This window comes from Cavia porcellus, unplaced genomic scaffold, assembly GCF_034190915.1.
Source record: "Cavia porcellus strain 051 isolate PalLab524CR breed Dunkin Hartley unplaced genomic scaffold, mCavPor4.1 scaffold_32, whole genome shotgun sequence".
NCBI lineage: Eukaryota > Metazoa > Chordata > Mammalia > Rodentia > Caviidae > Cavia > Cavia porcellus.
The window spans coordinates 39,845,310-39,861,391 of NW_026947515.1; the positions used below are offsets into that span (position 1 = coordinate 39,845,310).

The 16,082-nt window shown below is 42.7% G+C and overlaps 1 protein-coding gene across 8 annotated transcripts; it reads right to left on the reverse strand.

The window, feature by feature from the left end:
• Positions 1-2,369: 2,369 nt before the first annotated feature.
• On the reverse strand, positions 2,370-15,176 carry LOC100734795 (transmembrane protein 220). 8 transcript variants are annotated; one of them, XM_063242017.1, is made up of 6 exons: positions 14,973-15,176; positions 14,691-14,774; positions 10,227-10,287; positions 9,046-9,169; positions 7,966-8,025; positions 2,370-4,183 (listed from the first exon to the last, which is right to left on the reverse strand). In XM_063242017.1, the coding sequence occupies exons 1-6, from the start codon at positions 15,063-15,065 to the stop codon at positions 4,048-4,050; spliced, it is 558 nt and encodes a 185-aa protein (XP_063098087.1). In that variant the 5' UTR covers positions 15,066-15,176; the 3' UTR covers positions 2,370-4,047. The 8 variants fall into 8 exon arrangements, 5 of the variants coding, with proteins under 5 accessions (XP_063098087.1, XP_063098088.1, XP_063098090.1 ...); XM_063242018.1 differs by having other exon boundaries at positions 14,691-14,720; positions 14,973-15,172; XM_063242020.1 differs by lacking the exon at positions 14,973-15,176 and adding an exon at positions 10,676-10,876 and having other exon boundaries at positions 14,691-14,933.
• Positions 15,177-16,082: the final 906 nt, after the last annotated feature.

Here is a 16,082-nt window from a genome sequence, read left to right on the forward strand (position 1 = left end):
ACATGGCACCCAAAGTTAGGAAGGAAGGTTTATTTCTTACAGGTTGGAAATTTTAGTCTATACACAGTTGGCTCCAAGGCAAGATGGCATGGCGGGGCAGCCATTCATGGCCTCCACAAACAACAAGGTGCAAGTTGGACAAATAGAGATACCCCTTCCTGCCCTTACATCCTATGCTGGCTCCACCCCTAGGTGGGTGTAGCACTGGTACACCAACCCAAGTCTAGACAACGGACCAATCACAGTGCCAGATTTGGCTGTCCACCATTGCATGAGGCCTGGGGGCCACTCACCTAAACCATGACAGATGAATTAGTAATGTGCTCCTATAAACATAGATCATAATGAAAGAAACAACAGATGTGTGAAATTAGCTGTCATTTGAAGAAAGGGCTTGGAACGTGGAGGTTCAGTTATTTGCAGTATCAATGATGGCATGAAAAAAGAAGACAAATGGTTTAAGTGGGAAAGAGCATTTCAAGCAGAAAAACAAGCAGAGGAATCAGGATCTGCTGAATTTAGGAGCAGCAAGTAACACTATGAGGATTCAACCAGAAGGTGCTTGGGGTACAGTGAGAAATGAAGCTTCAGCAGATAGGGAAGGACTATGCTGTGGAGCCCTTAAATGGTGAGCTAAGAATTTCACCTAAGAGGAGCTGAGGAATTCATGACCAGAGGTGTGTAGGCCACGCAGTAGACAGCCAGAGGCTAACGTAGGAGAGGGATAATGGGAAGAAAACGGGGGGGAGGCATACTGAGAATTGAAATAGTGTTTACTAATAATAAGTTGGATACTAAAACAGTTGAAAATGATTGGCTTGCTAAAAACTCTTAGGGTGCTCTGCCACAGGTGGCTTTTATGTTTAACTCGATATGCAAAAGTACTGTGACTATTCACAGAATTTACAGTCCCGATATGGGAACAGCAAATACTGTGAATACATTACTTGAACATTACTGTCATTTAAGCAGAGAGTTAAGTATGATTTGGAAAATGGGTAGAGCTGACACAGAATTTGCCAGTGAGTTCATTTATTTATCTGCGACTTTACTTAATTCTAATGGAGCTATAAAGCCATAGATAACATGAGCTAGATGGAAAGTACATGTGTTTTATTGACTCTTCAGTTATACCATAACTGCTGTAATATCAACAAGATTATTTTTCCTTAATACAGCATATCTGACTTCAGTGGCCCCTGTGTGCAAAACAAAAAACATTCCTACCTTTTTAAAGGAACACTTACAGAATGCTTATTGTATTAAATGGTATAAAAACAAAGCAACAAACTGTCAAAGTCATTTTCACACCTAACATGTAGGTGCTGGGGACTGAACTCAGCCTTCACACCAAGCTATAGCTACACACTTAAAATTGTTTTACTTTAAGAAAGAGTCTTGCCAAGTCACAGACTTGGCTCAAAATTTCTTTCCTCAGCCTCCCTGACTGCTAGGATCCTGGCTTACTACTTCTTTTCAAGTATTTCCTAACCCTTATGAAAACAGTCTCTGAATTTGAGGCTAGCATGTGTAAAAAAAGTTGCAGTGTAGACATCTCACTGAAATGCAGTGTGGGAGAGAACAAGAAGTCACAAGCAGCAAGCCCTCCCTGTGAATTGCTGCCATGTGTGGGTTGCTGGGGAGAGAGCCCGATGCCAGCCCCTTCTGGTGTGCAGGCTGGGAAGGGAAGAACCAGCACCCCACGCCCACCCTGACCCCGCCGAAAGTGACCAGGTGATCCAGAGAAACGCAGGCTGTGATGATGGCTACTGAGGTGGAATACAATTTAATGCTGCAGTGCTGAGTGTTTCACTGACTTTGCAGGTCTAAAGTCAGTGGTCTGATCATCTACTCAGAGGACCGCAATACTCAGTATAGCATCTGTGGGGATCTCCTTCTGGGGGTGGTGGCCACTGCTGACTCACTATTGTCTTGGTGTGAAGTTCTGTATCATTTTCATTGTTTTGTTTGATTTTATTGTGTCCAATGGCATGGGCAGGTATTTCAAGGATAACAAGCTATATTATGGAGCCATTTGGGGTTTTCTATTATCTTGTTTTGAAGTCCTGTATTGCATTCATTGTTTTGTTTTTATTGGTTCTAATCTGTTCTGTTTTGTTTGATTTTTACTGTGCCTGAAGGTATCTGCAGCTATTTTGAAGACAGCAGGAGGCATTATGGTCACCACTGTGGATTTCCTAGTGTTTTGAAGTCCTGTGTCACACCGGTTTGTTTTGCTTGACTTTGTTCTGTTGTGTTTTATTCTCTTTCAGATAAAAATAAACAAATAAAAAAAAGAAATGCAGTGTGAATCACATAAATAACAATATTCTAGTACTTACTTTAAAAAAAACTAGAAACAGATGAAATAGTTTTAATAGTATTTTATTCAATATATATTTAAATCTTTTCAACATGAGATCAATATAAAATATTTTACATTCTTTTTGTACAATTTCTTTAAAATCTGGTGTGTATTTTATACTTAACAGCCCACTCATTTGAACAGTAAATTGTTGCAAAGACGATCTGCATGTAGATATCAAAATTTGCAGTTGAAAACGTAGGTTCAAATGCCCAAGTTGTTCCAGGCACACTTAAATATTTTCTGATAATTGAATATCATTTTAAAAATCAAAAACACTGCAAATTTACTTTGCCAGTCACCCTAGCTACATTGCAAATGCTCAATAACAGCGTGTGGCCATTGGCTGTCATATTGGAGAGAACAGCTTTTTAAAAATGCTCTCTATTATCTGTATAACTTGTACCCTTTCCCTGCTTTTTTTTTCTTTTCTCCTTAAATAAAATTAAAAAAAAAAAATGCTCTCTATTTTGGCTGGGGATTTAGCTCAGTGGCATAAGCACCTGCCTTGCAAGCAGGTGGTCATGAGTTTGATCCCCGGTACTGATAAAAAGATGTAAAAAAAAAAAAAGAAGCTCTGTATTCTAGGGTCACTTACAACATTCATTTTTTTTTAAAAAAATGTGGATATTTTGGCCTTTTTCAGAATAATGAAATTAATTATTCTTAATTAATATTCTGTTTCCTTCTTGATTGGTCCTAAGGTCCTTTCCCCCTTCTTAGTTACTTTTCTCATTGCTGAGATAAAATACCTGATGCCCCAAGTTACAGGAGGAGAGGTTTATTTAGCTCACGGTTTGTGGAGGTTTCACTCTGTAATCTGCTGGCTCCAAGGCAGAATGGTACATGTCAGAGGGCAACAGTTGATGGCAGCAGAAGACAACAAAAGCCACAGGAGCAAAAAGGGAGGAGTGGAAAGAAGACTCTTTCTGTCCGATATATTGTACGTAGGCCACACCCACCTATGGTGGACGAGGCACCCACACCCATAATCCCAGCACTGGACCATGAAGCACAAAATCTAGAAGCCTGCCCTCATGATTGCATGAGGCTTCAGGGGGACATCCAGACACAAACCATAACATCCCCCCTTCAATAATCTTTTATTCCAAGACACAATGGTTGATTTCATTCAACTACAGTCTTTAATTCCTGACTCTAAAACAGTATATGAGATTAATTTAGGGCTATAGGCATCTCTGGGACCTACCTCTCTTTCAATGTTTCTCAATTTTAGTTATGTTTAGCACTTCGTAATTTCCAGTACTTTATATTTTCAGAGTATTTCATGTCTACTTGGATTTTAACAGCTGTATAAATAAGTAGAGGATCTGGTATTTCATTCTACAGATAAGAAAACAACTATCAGGCATGTGTCATTGTGCCCAACAGAAGACAGATTTCTTAAGTTCCATTCTTGCACCTTGTGACTACACTTAGCACAATGTCCTTCATGAAAGGCAGCCAGAGAATGTCAGACCCCATTCTTATTGTTCTGTACAATCTTACAATGTACTGTATGCAGTCTTAAAAAATTCTCAAGAGCTTTTATAGATTCCTTATTTGTAGATAATCTCTTATGTCTGTTCACACTACCTTAAACTGGAAAACTCTTCTGTTATGCCAAAGTTTATAGGGAATAGAATATTTTCATTTTTAGAGCACACCCTTCTTGGATTCACTTAAATCACTGTCTTGCAGTGTGTCGGCCAGGAAGAACGCATCTCCTTGTTTATATACACATAGACCCATAAAATAAATGGGAAAAGAGATATTACAATGGCAAGAAGAAGCTGAACTCTTCCAACAACTGGATTCCTATAAAAACATACAAAAAAATTGAAAGTAAAAATTTAATAAAAATTATGGGATGCATGGGGGACAAAGGATAAAGATTTAACTGGTAAACACAAATATACTTTAATATATTGGTTCTCAATTCTTTAAAAAATTTTTTAAAGTTATTTAGTACCTGTTTGCAATATGCAGTAATGACTTTCATTATGGGGAGTTGGTGCATACCACGTCTTAATTCTTTTCTGTTCCTTTCCCCTCTATTCCTCCTTCCCTCCATCTCTAGGTTCCCTTGTCATTGTCATCAGTTCTTGAAATTATAATATAACTCACTGATTTATAGAAATTCTTTATATCTACTTAATACAATTCTTACTATTTATGACTGTTGCAAGCTTCCTACCACACTCAAATGATTTCTTATGAGGAACCCTGATTCATTAGACAGTGTTAAAATTGATCTTCTCTTGGTTTTTAAGAAACATTTTCCTCTTCAAGCTCTTGAAAATATCGCAAACTTCTCTAAACGTTTTATTGTTTTCCCTCTATTAGATCTACAAACTGCCTTGAATTGTTTTTTTATGAAAATTTTGAGGTCAGGGTTGTTTTACTTGGTTCCGTATAGATACAGACACTTTTCACTTAATGACAGATACTCTTTACTGGGTACCTACACCTGTATTCAAACCTGTGTTTTGAGAGCTGTCATCTCGAGCAGATGGTGAGCTTTTTGGATGTGTCTGTAGTTCAAGAAGCGTTTACTTTTTCACCTTATTTCGCAAACATACTGGCAAATACTGCTTTTTAAGTGATAAACTAATTGTATCCTAGAATGAAATCACCTTGATTGTTGGGTTATATTTTGTAGGTTTCAATTTGCTAATATTTCATTTAGGAGTTTTCCATCTATGGTCATGAGTGGGACTGCTGTAAAAATTTCCCTTTATTTTGTAATATTCTTGGCAAGTTTGTGATCAGGGTCATTCTGTCCTCAAAAGTGGGCAGTATTTCTCCTTTTTGTAGTTCCTAGAAGTGTTTGTTGGTTGGCATTATATTTTCCTTAAATGTCAGAATTCTCTAGCTATGCTACCTAGGTCTGCAGGTTTGTTTTAGGAAAAATTTATATTATGGATTCAGTTTCTTTAATTGGTGTGTGACTGCTCTGAACATTTCTCCTTATGTAAATCTTCATCAAATTTTTTTTAAAAATCTGTCCATTTAATCTAAATATTCAAATTTAATGGCATAATGCTTTTCATTGTATCCTATAACTTTTAAAATATGTTAGATATGTCATAAGGTTTCTCCTCCCTGATATTTTTTGTTTGTACTTGTTCTTTTATTTATTTCTCCTCCTTAGTCTCACCACGGCTTGTAACTGCTGTAGATCATTTGGAGAGTCTGTATTTGGCCTTATCTTTTAAAATCTTTTTGGTTGTGACTGGGGCCTTCACACTGAACTACATCTCTAGCCTTTTTAAAAATTTAAATTTTGAGACAAGGTCTTGCTAAAGCCTTGCTCAATGGCCCAGGTTGGGTTTGAAGTTGCAACCCTGCCTTACCCTCTCAGTTTTGGAATGATAAGTATGTGGATTAAATTCTCTATATTTATGATGATTTTTCTTTTAATGGATTTCTGCTTTTACATGTAATTTCTTGCTACTTTGTGTTTCATTTGATATTCTTCAAATTTGCATTAGAGAATTCTGAACTATTTGAAGTTTAGCTCATTAATTTTCATCTTTTCTTGCTTTTTCTTCCTTTTAAAATGTATGTATTTAAGAGAAAAGGATAAAATGGAAACAAACTTTTGTAAATAAGTTGGGGAAGAGGGGTTAAAAAGGGGAGAGGAACAGAAAAAAAGAGGAACTAAGATATGTCATGTAAAGATTAAAATGCCTTATGATGAATGTGATCATTATGCATATCTAAATTGCACCAATAAACTTAATTATAAAGAAGATTATGTATTTAAATTTATAAATTTTCCTCTAAGAATCATTTTGAGCTATATCCCATAAATTTTGGTATGTAGTGTTCTCCTTATTCATTTATATTTTTAAATTTCCAGTTTCATTTTGTTTTTTGACACAAGAGTTACCTGAAAGGTAATTTCCTAACTTCTAAATTTACACTGATTGATTGTCATTTTGTTAATGATTTCTAGCTTAACTGCACTGTGGTCAAAGAGCATATTCTAGGAGTCCTTTGAAATGTGTTCAGGTTGTATTTCAGTGGCCAACCAGCTCGTCTATGTGTAAATATTCAGTGTATGTGAAAAGAAAGTGGGTTAGGTTAAGTTTTTATTGTGTATTTATTTATTTATTTTTGTCTTTTTCGTTTTTTATGGGTACCAGGGATCGAACTCACGACTGCACACTTGCAAGGCAGGCGCTTATGCTGCTGAGCTAAATCCCCAGCCCCTTTTATTGCATATTTAAATTTTCTGTGTTTTCATTGATTTTTTGTTTGCTGTTATTAGTAACTAAGAAAAGTGTGTTAATGTTTCCCAAAATAATTGTGGATTTTTCAATTCCTTTTCATTCTGTCAACTTTTATAACTCTTTTTCAGTATATAAAAATTTAGAATTGTTATATGTTCTTGGTATAAGCTATTGTCAAAAAAAGTATCTCTTTTTGGTATCTTATATCCATTTTTTAATAAGTGTTCTGAGATAATCAGATACCCATGTAAAAAAAGGTAACGCTGGACTCCCTTTCTTCATTTCTTCACAGTAATTCTAAATTGCGTGTGTGTGTGCGTGCGTGTGTGTGTGTGTGTGTGTGTGCACGTAGTGTGTGTGTGTTTTGGTAATGGTGATCACACTCAGGGCCCTGAACATGCTAAGCAAGCAAGAACTGTACCAGTGAACCCTGTGCTCAGCTCAATTCTAAACATTTAAATGTCAAAATGTAACTGTGCATGTATTACAAGAAAACTTATGTAAATTACTTTATGACCTGAAAATCTTCATGTAAAATTCATGCAAACTACTTTACAACCTTTCTTTCTCTCTGAAAATCTTTGACTCTTTATTATTTGATACATTTACATTTAACATAATTTCAGATACAGCTGGGTTTAAATCTCTACCTTAACATGTGATTCCTCTTTGTCCTAGTTGCTCTGTGCTTTTCCCCATTTTTCTTGCCTTCTCTATTCAATTTCTACTCTTTAGAGGTTCCCCTAACACCTACAGAATGAATCAGAGTCTAACATAAATGTGTACTTTAACTCACTTCAGAAAATCCAAGATTCCTACAATACTTCTACTCCAATCTATGTATTACTATTGTCGTGTATTTTTATTCTGTATTTTTAAGCTCTACCAAACATCATTATTCTTGTATTGTAAGTTAATGTTTATTTGTAAATGCCCAACTATATATCTTTTCTTGCCCTTCCTTTCTGAATTTCTAAGTTTCCTTCTAAGATGATTTTCCTCCACTTTGAAGCATGCTCCTGAGACTAACAACTACCAGTTAGTACTGGGCCTCACAGGAAACTGCCTTACTCAAGAATGCATGCAAGGTCAAGAACATTTAAATCAACCACCCTTGCTTTCCTTACAAAAGGAAAGATTCCTTCCAAAAGATTATTGTTTTCATTTGTGTGTGAAAATTTCATTTACTGTCTAACTTGATTGACCGAGAGCCATCTGATTTTTTTTTTTTTGTCTTTTTCATTTTTATCAGTACCAGGGATCAAACTCACGACTGCCTGCTTCCAAGGCAGGCGCTTATGCCACTGAGCTAAATCTCCAGCCCCAGGCCATCTGATTTTAACTGATGAGTTGAAAACTTACTTTGAAGAACTGTGGCACAGACTCATCCATGCTATGATAATCACCAGACCAGACAGCTCCCTGCAAAACAGCACATATTTCAAATTTTTAAGCGATGGCAACATCACTTATTTCAGGTCAGTGGGAAGAATAACATAACCAATAAAATAATCCTGATTTGTTATTTTTACATTTTCAGAGGTTTAATTAGGAGGAGCTCAAATCAGTGCACTACTGGAGTACATACTTCAGGAGCGTGGAGGAGAATACAGGGGAAATGGTTTTGATTGTGGATCAACCATCGGGGTGAGTGTGTCCTTCTAGCCATGTGTGCTCAAGCCCACACATTACACAGAATAAAGAGAATCTATTCAGCCATGGTGCCCGTCAGAGCCCCTTCTTGGGCTCACTGTACCTCGTGGCCTTCAAGCTGGAGGCAATTCAGCCCGTCTGATCTGCATTCCTCCCTGCAGACCCAGCTGGACGGCTTCTCCAGCCTTCCCTGGGTAACACAGCAGCACCTCACGCGTGATCCCTGACTTACAGGTCTCTGAGGCTGAAGTTGGCCGGTGTCGGCAGACAGGTAACAAAGAGGGAATTTTTAATAATGCCACGAGTCATGGGCGGCAGGAAACAAAAGAAGAGGTGATAGAACAGGAACATTTGGCCATGACAGAGAGGAGAGGACATGAGACGCACCAAGGCAAGGCCAGCAGGAGGCCAGTACTGGCCTCTGACACGGACGGCCGATCGCTCTTGTAGATGAGGGTTCCACTTAGCGCTGGATCCGAGTTCTGACAGAGATCTCACCCTGCTGGCTGGACCTGAGCATGACTGTACGTGCTCTTGCAAGGCGGCCAAAGTCTGAGACCGTGAGAGGGGAGACAGGTATAAGGATTGCTGAGAGCAGTGATCATGGAGCTGCACAGACGGGGCTGGTTGGTCCTGGGTGCATCATTTCCTCAGCTGAGAAACCTTCTGCACGGAGCAGTCAGGGGCATGAAACCATCACCATGAACAGGTAAGATGAGGTTGGAAAGGGGTGAAAGATTGCCCGGTTCTACCCCTACGCCCACCCCAAAACCGAATGTCCCTGCTCACCTGCCTTCTTCCTCGTGTAAGATGTTGTGCTGTGCACGCAGCAGGAGGGAGCAGGCCAGGCCGGCAGCCCACAGCAGGCAGAATAAGACGTGCGCTGCAGAAACAGTCTTCCAGATGCAGCTTCCTAAAAGCGGATACCCCGATGCTGTTAACCATGGACCCTCACATTTGGAAAAGAGCCATCTCTGTTCCTGTTCTGTCCTAATCTGCTTTCCAGAAAGACACTCAGAAAAAAATACTTTTAAAGGGACAATTAGACATTAGACCACTAGTTATAACATAAGTGGACACATTCCCTTTCCTAGGACAATAACGCTTATTTTCTTCGGGAAGCCTCACTTCCCACACCGCTAGTCCATGCAGGCCAGAGAAACGGACCTTAGGTCAGCCAAGCATTTATTACCTTAGCCACTGTCATGTGGCTCATGACAAACTGATGATTCATTCATATTTCATATAATAATTCATTTTTGATACTTTGAAAGAGTGAAGAAACAATTAAGCTGGGCACAGGGCACCACCTGTGATCCCAGCACTCAAGTGGCTGAGGCAGGAGGTTTGCAAGTTCAAGTATCACCTGGGTAATTTGGTGAGTTACTGAGATCCTATCTCAAAGCAAAAAATAATAAAATAAAACAAAATAAAACAAAGCAAGGTTTGGGGAGGGAGCTACGTCAAAGCACTGAGTTCAATCTCCAGTACTGAAAAGAGAAAACATTATAAAGGAAGGGAGGAGGCAGGGAATCGATATTCTCTGGGACTTAATGTAAAGAAAGTCAGTGGATCTGAGTTGTAGCTGATAAATATATACCAGGCATTGATTACCTGTATTACCTGTACGTGATTACAAGGGCAGCCGGATTGCTGCTGATTTTACATGAGTTTGGTGACTAAGGAAATCAGTACAACTGAAACCCTTCTCTCACGCGTCGCCTGCATAACCAGCCTCCCAAATTAGGCTGAGAGGTCTTGGGACCAAGCTGAGGAAGAATGGCTACGGACCGCAAATCCTTCTGGAGTTCTCATAAGACGGGTCAGGATGAGCTGTGTTCGAATGAGCCCTTTCACTATCAGAAATGAGAAGGAATGCTGAGTTCTGTCTTTCTCCAGAGTCTGGCAGGGAGAGTCTCATCTTTATAAAGGAAATCTGATTGGCTGGAGCTCTGTGCAGAGGTTCATACCCGTGACAAGAGGGTTAAGTCCAACAAGCAGGGTCAGCACGGCAGGTATCATGTACACCACCTGACAGCAAACAGAGAGGAAATACATGCATGAGGAGGATGCCCACTGCACGAGACGCTCACAGCCATCCAGGAAGCGAAGAAACACGAGATCAGTGCTTGTCGTGTTCCACGGTTTACCACTAAGTTTCAGGAACTATTAGGAAGCGGCCATCTGTGCTCCTGTGTAACCTGATAAGTGTGTCAGGCTGTAATTCTACCTCCTTCTTCCTAGATGGTTGGTTATTGCAGGAAAGACTCAGTCATCTTTATGCTCGAGCACGTAGAGTTTTGGTCTAGGTGCTGACTTCCTAGTCTCTCCCAAATAACTTCTATGCTGCCACGGCCAAGCCCTCTCACATAAACTAAAAGGTTCTTTGCAAAGGGGGTCGAGAGGCAGTCATAGCTACCTTGGTGATCTTGCTGGGTTTGACCTCATGGAACATCTCTGCAAGCCAGACCATCACGAACGGATACGTTGTGTCACGTACTGACATGAGGCTCTTCACTAGGAAACGGCTAGGCTGGCTAGGAAGTTAGAAGACTGGCCCTACGATGGTCCTCTTCTCACAGCAAGCAATCTCTGGCAAAACTTGGTGCTGTGTATGAGTCTGTTGTGGACAGAGGGAAGGTAGGGAGCCTAAGTTTATAAGAAGTCTGGAGAGTTTCCAAGAAGTGTAGTTCTTAACCGCTGCATTGCTTATATCAGAATCCTTCACTTTATTTGGAAGCTGTGAGAGCTGATCATATTATGTGATTTGTTTTCACTTTAAAGTCATGTATATCTTGCCGTTGGGCAGAGAACACATTTGGATTACAGCCCCTTTGTTCATCTTTCTTTCTCTGGCCTTAATGATTACTGGAACATCAGTCAGTACTGATGTTTGCAAGCCAGGTGATCTACCAAAGGTGGACAGAGGTGCTCCCCAGGGTTAACCCAGTACTTCTCAAACTTAATGTGCTTGGGATCTTAAACTCAGTTTCCAGTTTGGAAGGTCTGAGAGGAGAGGGCTTTTCTAACAAGCTCCCAGGACTTGTGGAAGCTCCCACACTTGGAGCACTGAGAGGTTAGCTTCTCATCCCCACCCTGCGCAAAACTACATGACTCAGACCCTCTCTGTCACACACACACACACACACACACACACACGCACGCACGCACACATGAATGAGAGAAAACCAAGAGACAAAGATCCCAAAGGAGCCCAAGAAAGAATGAAAGATAAACACACACGTCCTACAATATTCAATTGTGCTTTCCACAAGAAAAGTTAGGCAGAGATTTTTAACATGTGCATCAGTGCAACACACATCTGTCATGAATAGATTAAAACAGTGTTTCAGTGCATTGCAAACACAGGAAAAAAACAGTCCTTTAAGCTAAGTAACAGTTTTGCTGCACAATCCTGACATATTCTTACATAAGCGCATCTCTATATCTTGAATGAGAGAAAAGAAATTGAAGACTGAAAATAATTTCCTCTTGTACACAAGTTAAAAGAATGCACATTAAAAGTGCTCAAACATGAACTCAATAGAACTCACACTGGTCTTTTTTTATTTTTGTTGGATGTTTAAAAAACACTAAGCATCAGAATACTCAATACACTGAGTACCGTGGCAGCCTTCCTGATCCCACACTTTCTGGTCTACCTGCCACCAGGAAAACTACTTTCCTAGCAGCTCTCACAGCTGGGAACAGTCACAGTTCCAGCAACAAGATTCCAGGAGTGATCTTCCAGAAGAAGGCTGATAATGCACAAAGTATTTAACAGCTGGTGTGGGCGTGTGCTGATCACTCAGAATGGAACCCCACAACGTACCACACTGGGGGGGCACACTGAACTGCAGCCCTGTCTGAATAGCTTTTTGGGAAACATTGTTCTCCTAAATAAAAGGATGAAGACACAAAAAAGAAACTTATTGTGTTCCTGCTTTGCTTCTCCTTACTTGGAGATGAGATGTTTGGAGCTGCAGCAGCTGTGGTGTAAACATGAGACAGTGGAGAAGAGCAAGTCCAGGCCCTTGATGATTCCAGTGACATCTTAGTGAGTGATTCTGTATTTTTCTAACTGGTGCTAATCGTGTCTGTACAGATTCTGATAGCGATATCCCCCATGAGCAAAGAGAAGCAGGGAACATGGGGACGAGCTGGGCCCAGAGACAGTCCCCAAAGCACAGGAACGTACTCGTTGTTCATCTGTGTGTCCATTCATTTTCAGAGTCAACACGGGCCAGCTGAAGTGGTGCACATCTATAATCTCAGCTACCTGGGAGGCTGTGGCAGGAGGATGGCAAGTCTGAGGCCAGGTTAGTTAATTTATGGAGACTCTGTCTCAAAAGAAAATAACAGGGCTGGGAATGTAGCTGAGGAGTAGAGAGCTTCCCTAGCATATGTGAAGATCGGGGTTCAATCCCTGGGACTGGGGGTGGATGACGGGAGCCAACACAGGAAGAGTTTCTATAGTGGAAGCTCTACATTAAATTCCTAGAGACTCCCAATGAAATAGAATACCTTACTTTGTCCTCCTGAGCGCGGGCGCGTACAGAGCTAAGTCTAATGCTTTTATGAAGCTGAACACCCGGGTGCTACAGTAAGTGCTCAAAGGAAGAAGGCTCAGAACCTACGAGAAAGATGCCCAGTTGGCTTGTTCAAAGAGGCAGTATTTGGAGACGGTCCGTGAAGCCGCGTAGGCCACGACATACAGGAGTTCAGGGCCAAGATGCAGTGACCATCATGCTGGGCTGGTTTTGCAGACCATGCTGGGGAGGTGGCTGCGGCCATAGTGTGCAGGGCCTGAAATCCAAGTGGATGTGCAACTTAAGACAGTTTGAGAAATGATAGAAGATTTTGCAGCAGACAGTGACACATAAGAGGGGTCCTAGGAGCACAAGAGATTAGAAGCTGACCCAAGGATGGGGACTGTGCATACAGGAGGTGGGGGAGGCAGCACTGGGGATGAGGGAGGCTGTCAGGATGTGGGGGCTTACTTTCCTGCAGAGTCACCAGACGGGAAGTGAAGGGTAAGCTGCGGGTACTGTAAACTAAAGACACACAAGTGGATCCAAATAGCTTCTCGGGGTGGAGGGAGACAGGCTCTTCTCCCTGTGTAGCTCAGTCTGGTCTTTCTCATTGGCTTACTTTTAAAATTCTATTTTGTTTGAGGGATCTCAAAGGCTGTGGTAGGGAACAGACAGATGTTAAAGGTGACTGAGGGTTTAAACAAGGATGACTGAGGGAACATTCTGCTGAAAACACAAATGGTTAAGTCAGGAGAGGAGTGGGTTTGGGAGGGACAGATGCTGGGGAGAACCTTAGCGTACTGGAGGCACACTGCCGTGTTTAGGCGGACACACACCAGTCCCTTAGAGATTCGGTACTGTTCTGGATATCTCACACTCTGCACTAGACATTCACATAATATCGCCTATATTTTCATTTATAGCTCATCTGTACCTGGTCAATAGTACTCCAAAGCCATAAAGTCACCTGCTCGTTGATACTGTGTAAGGTTACACATTTGTATTGAAAGACAGGGCATAGTTCAGGTGTTTCCGGAAATGTATGGGATGGTCTCCCCTTTTCCCAAATGGTTCTGTTCAGAGCACTGGCTAAATGAATAAGGTACATTTTATGGACTTTAGTTTCTATAAAAATAACTCACTGAATTAGCTGAAACACAGAATCTAAGCCTGTCCCTCAAACACTGTAGAGTTTCTGACTAGAAACTTGTGAGATCATTGGGTGATTTGGAGAGGTCAACTCCAGGCCAACAAGTACAGTGTCCTCCTCCATGAGGCCATCTCCTAGAGGGAATACAGTCTTCTCTAGGAGGACATCGTGTTCAGGACACCCCCACCCCGACCTGTGCCTCACTAAAATCTGTGGTTATTCAAGTACTGGCATATAACTCATGCAGTCCTTTGCATGGTTATTGTAAAGGTTAGCAATTATGTATGTAAAGGGGCTAGCACACTGGAGGCGCTTAGTACATACTAAGTATTATGGTAAGACAGGATTTCACCAACTTGCTGAGTTGCCCAGGTTGGGCTGGAATCTGAGATCCTGCTGCCTCAGCTTCCTGCAGTGCTGGGATCATAGATGTGCTTGTAACCTCACGCTGCTGTCAAACCGGCTGCAATGAAGTGATAGGTTTGCTGGGATATCTGGGTGTCTGCTGGGGGAATCCCAGTGTCTCCGGAAAGTTCAGACTTTACACACACACACACACACACACACACACACACACACACGCACACTGCACTGACCCCTCCCCCACCCCAAAGGAAAAACGTAGGAACAGAAGAGCAAAGAGTCTGATTGATAAGAGAGTGGGGGAGGCAAACCGCAGCCAGCAGCGGGCTGCGGCTCCTGCCCGGACAGCAGCACGAGCCCAGGGAGGCTCCGGCAGCAGGCACACTCACCACCCACAGCGCGGCGTCGGGGTCGTTGACCTGGAAGCCAGAACACCGGCCGTTAGCAGATGCTGGTCCCGCCTTCCCACCTGCCTGTAACTCACAGTTAGTCACTTGGTGAGGGGCGGCCGCAGAGGGCACCAGGGCACAAAATACAGACGAGCCGCGGCCCAGCGCGCAGGCCGGCTGAGCGCCGACGGACCTCAGCTCGGGTCCCCGCACACGGCGCCGCCGGTCCCCCCGCAGGTCCCCGCGCCCTGCACCCCGCACCCCGCGCCCCGCGCCCCTGACCTGCACGCAGGCGGCCAGCGCGAAGAAGGTGGCCATGAGCGCGCTGCAGGCCCGCCACAGCCCGGGGACCCCGCGCCCCGCCGCGGGCGCCATGGCCTGGCCGCCGGCTCCCCTCGCCCCCTCCCGGCCAGCGTGCGCTCCGGGCGCTGCGCAGAGCAGGGAGTGACCTGCCCGCCCAGGGCGCAGGGCTCCGGGCGGGCGGCCGGGAGGTGGTGCTGGGCCCCGCGTCCCTGCAGGGCCTGCTCACAGGCTGAGCCCACCAAGGCCAGGCTGCTTTAAAAACAGCAGAGGGGAGGGGGAGAAAGATAGGAAGGAAGGAAGGAAGGAAGGAAGGAAGGAAGGAAGGAAGGAAGGAAGGAAGGGAGGAAGGGAGGAAGGGAGGAAGGAAGGAAGGAAGGAAGGGAGGGAGGGAGGGAGGGAGGAAGGAAGGAAGGAAGGGAGGAAGGAAGTCTTGATGGTGCAGGCCTGTAAATTCAGCCCTCTGAGCAGGAGTTTCACACACTGAAGCCCAGCCTGTGCAGCTGGAGATTTAGCAGCCCCTGAGTTAACCCCAGTGTGAGCTCCGTGGAGGGGCCCGTGTTCGTCGGGGTGTGCAAAGAAAAGGGAAAGAAACATGTTTTGCCTGTAATTTCAGTTACTTTACATGGGAGGCTGAGGCAGGAAGACTGCAATGGTAAAGGCCAGCCTGGTCAATGTAGACTTTATTTCAAAAGGAAACATTAGATCTGGGGATGTAGCTCAGCACTGTCTTGGTTGAGTCCACCTAGACCCAACCCCTGTGGGGGTCGCGGATATGTTCTCTGGGTGGAATTTATGCATTGCCTTCCCAAGCTTAGGAAAGCCTTGTAAGTGTTATGCTAATTTGCACAGTGATGAGGTTTATATTCACATCCCATCCAGCTCACAGTTTTGTTGCAGACACTCACTTATGCTCATGGGCCTTTATTATAAAAAGTATTTACATATTATACATATTTACAATTCTCTCCCACCACCAAAACCAACAAAATTTCCTGTACGCCTTGCTCATGAATTTCTTATGAAGGAGAGAAACTGACATATTCCCTGCTCTCCACTCCCTTGTCTAGGTCTTTTTCTGTTTTGTAATTC

What these genes read in the sequence shown, in the direction of transcription:
- LOC100734795 (XM_063242017.1), bottom strand. Translation starts at nt 15,065, where the DNA reads ATGGCGCCCGCGGCGGGGCGCGGGGTCCCCGGGCTGTGGCGGGCCTGC. An exon ending in CCGACGCCGCGCTGTGGGTG is followed by an intron (nt 10,288 to 14,690) that starts GTGAGTGTGCCT and finishes GTTTGCTGTCAG; the next exon opens with GTGGTGTACATGATACCTGC. An exon ending in ACTTAACCCTCTTGTCACGG is followed by an intron (nt 9,170 to 10,226) that starts GTATGAACCTCT and finishes ATCCGCTTTTAG; the next exon opens with GAAGCTGCATCTGGAAGACT.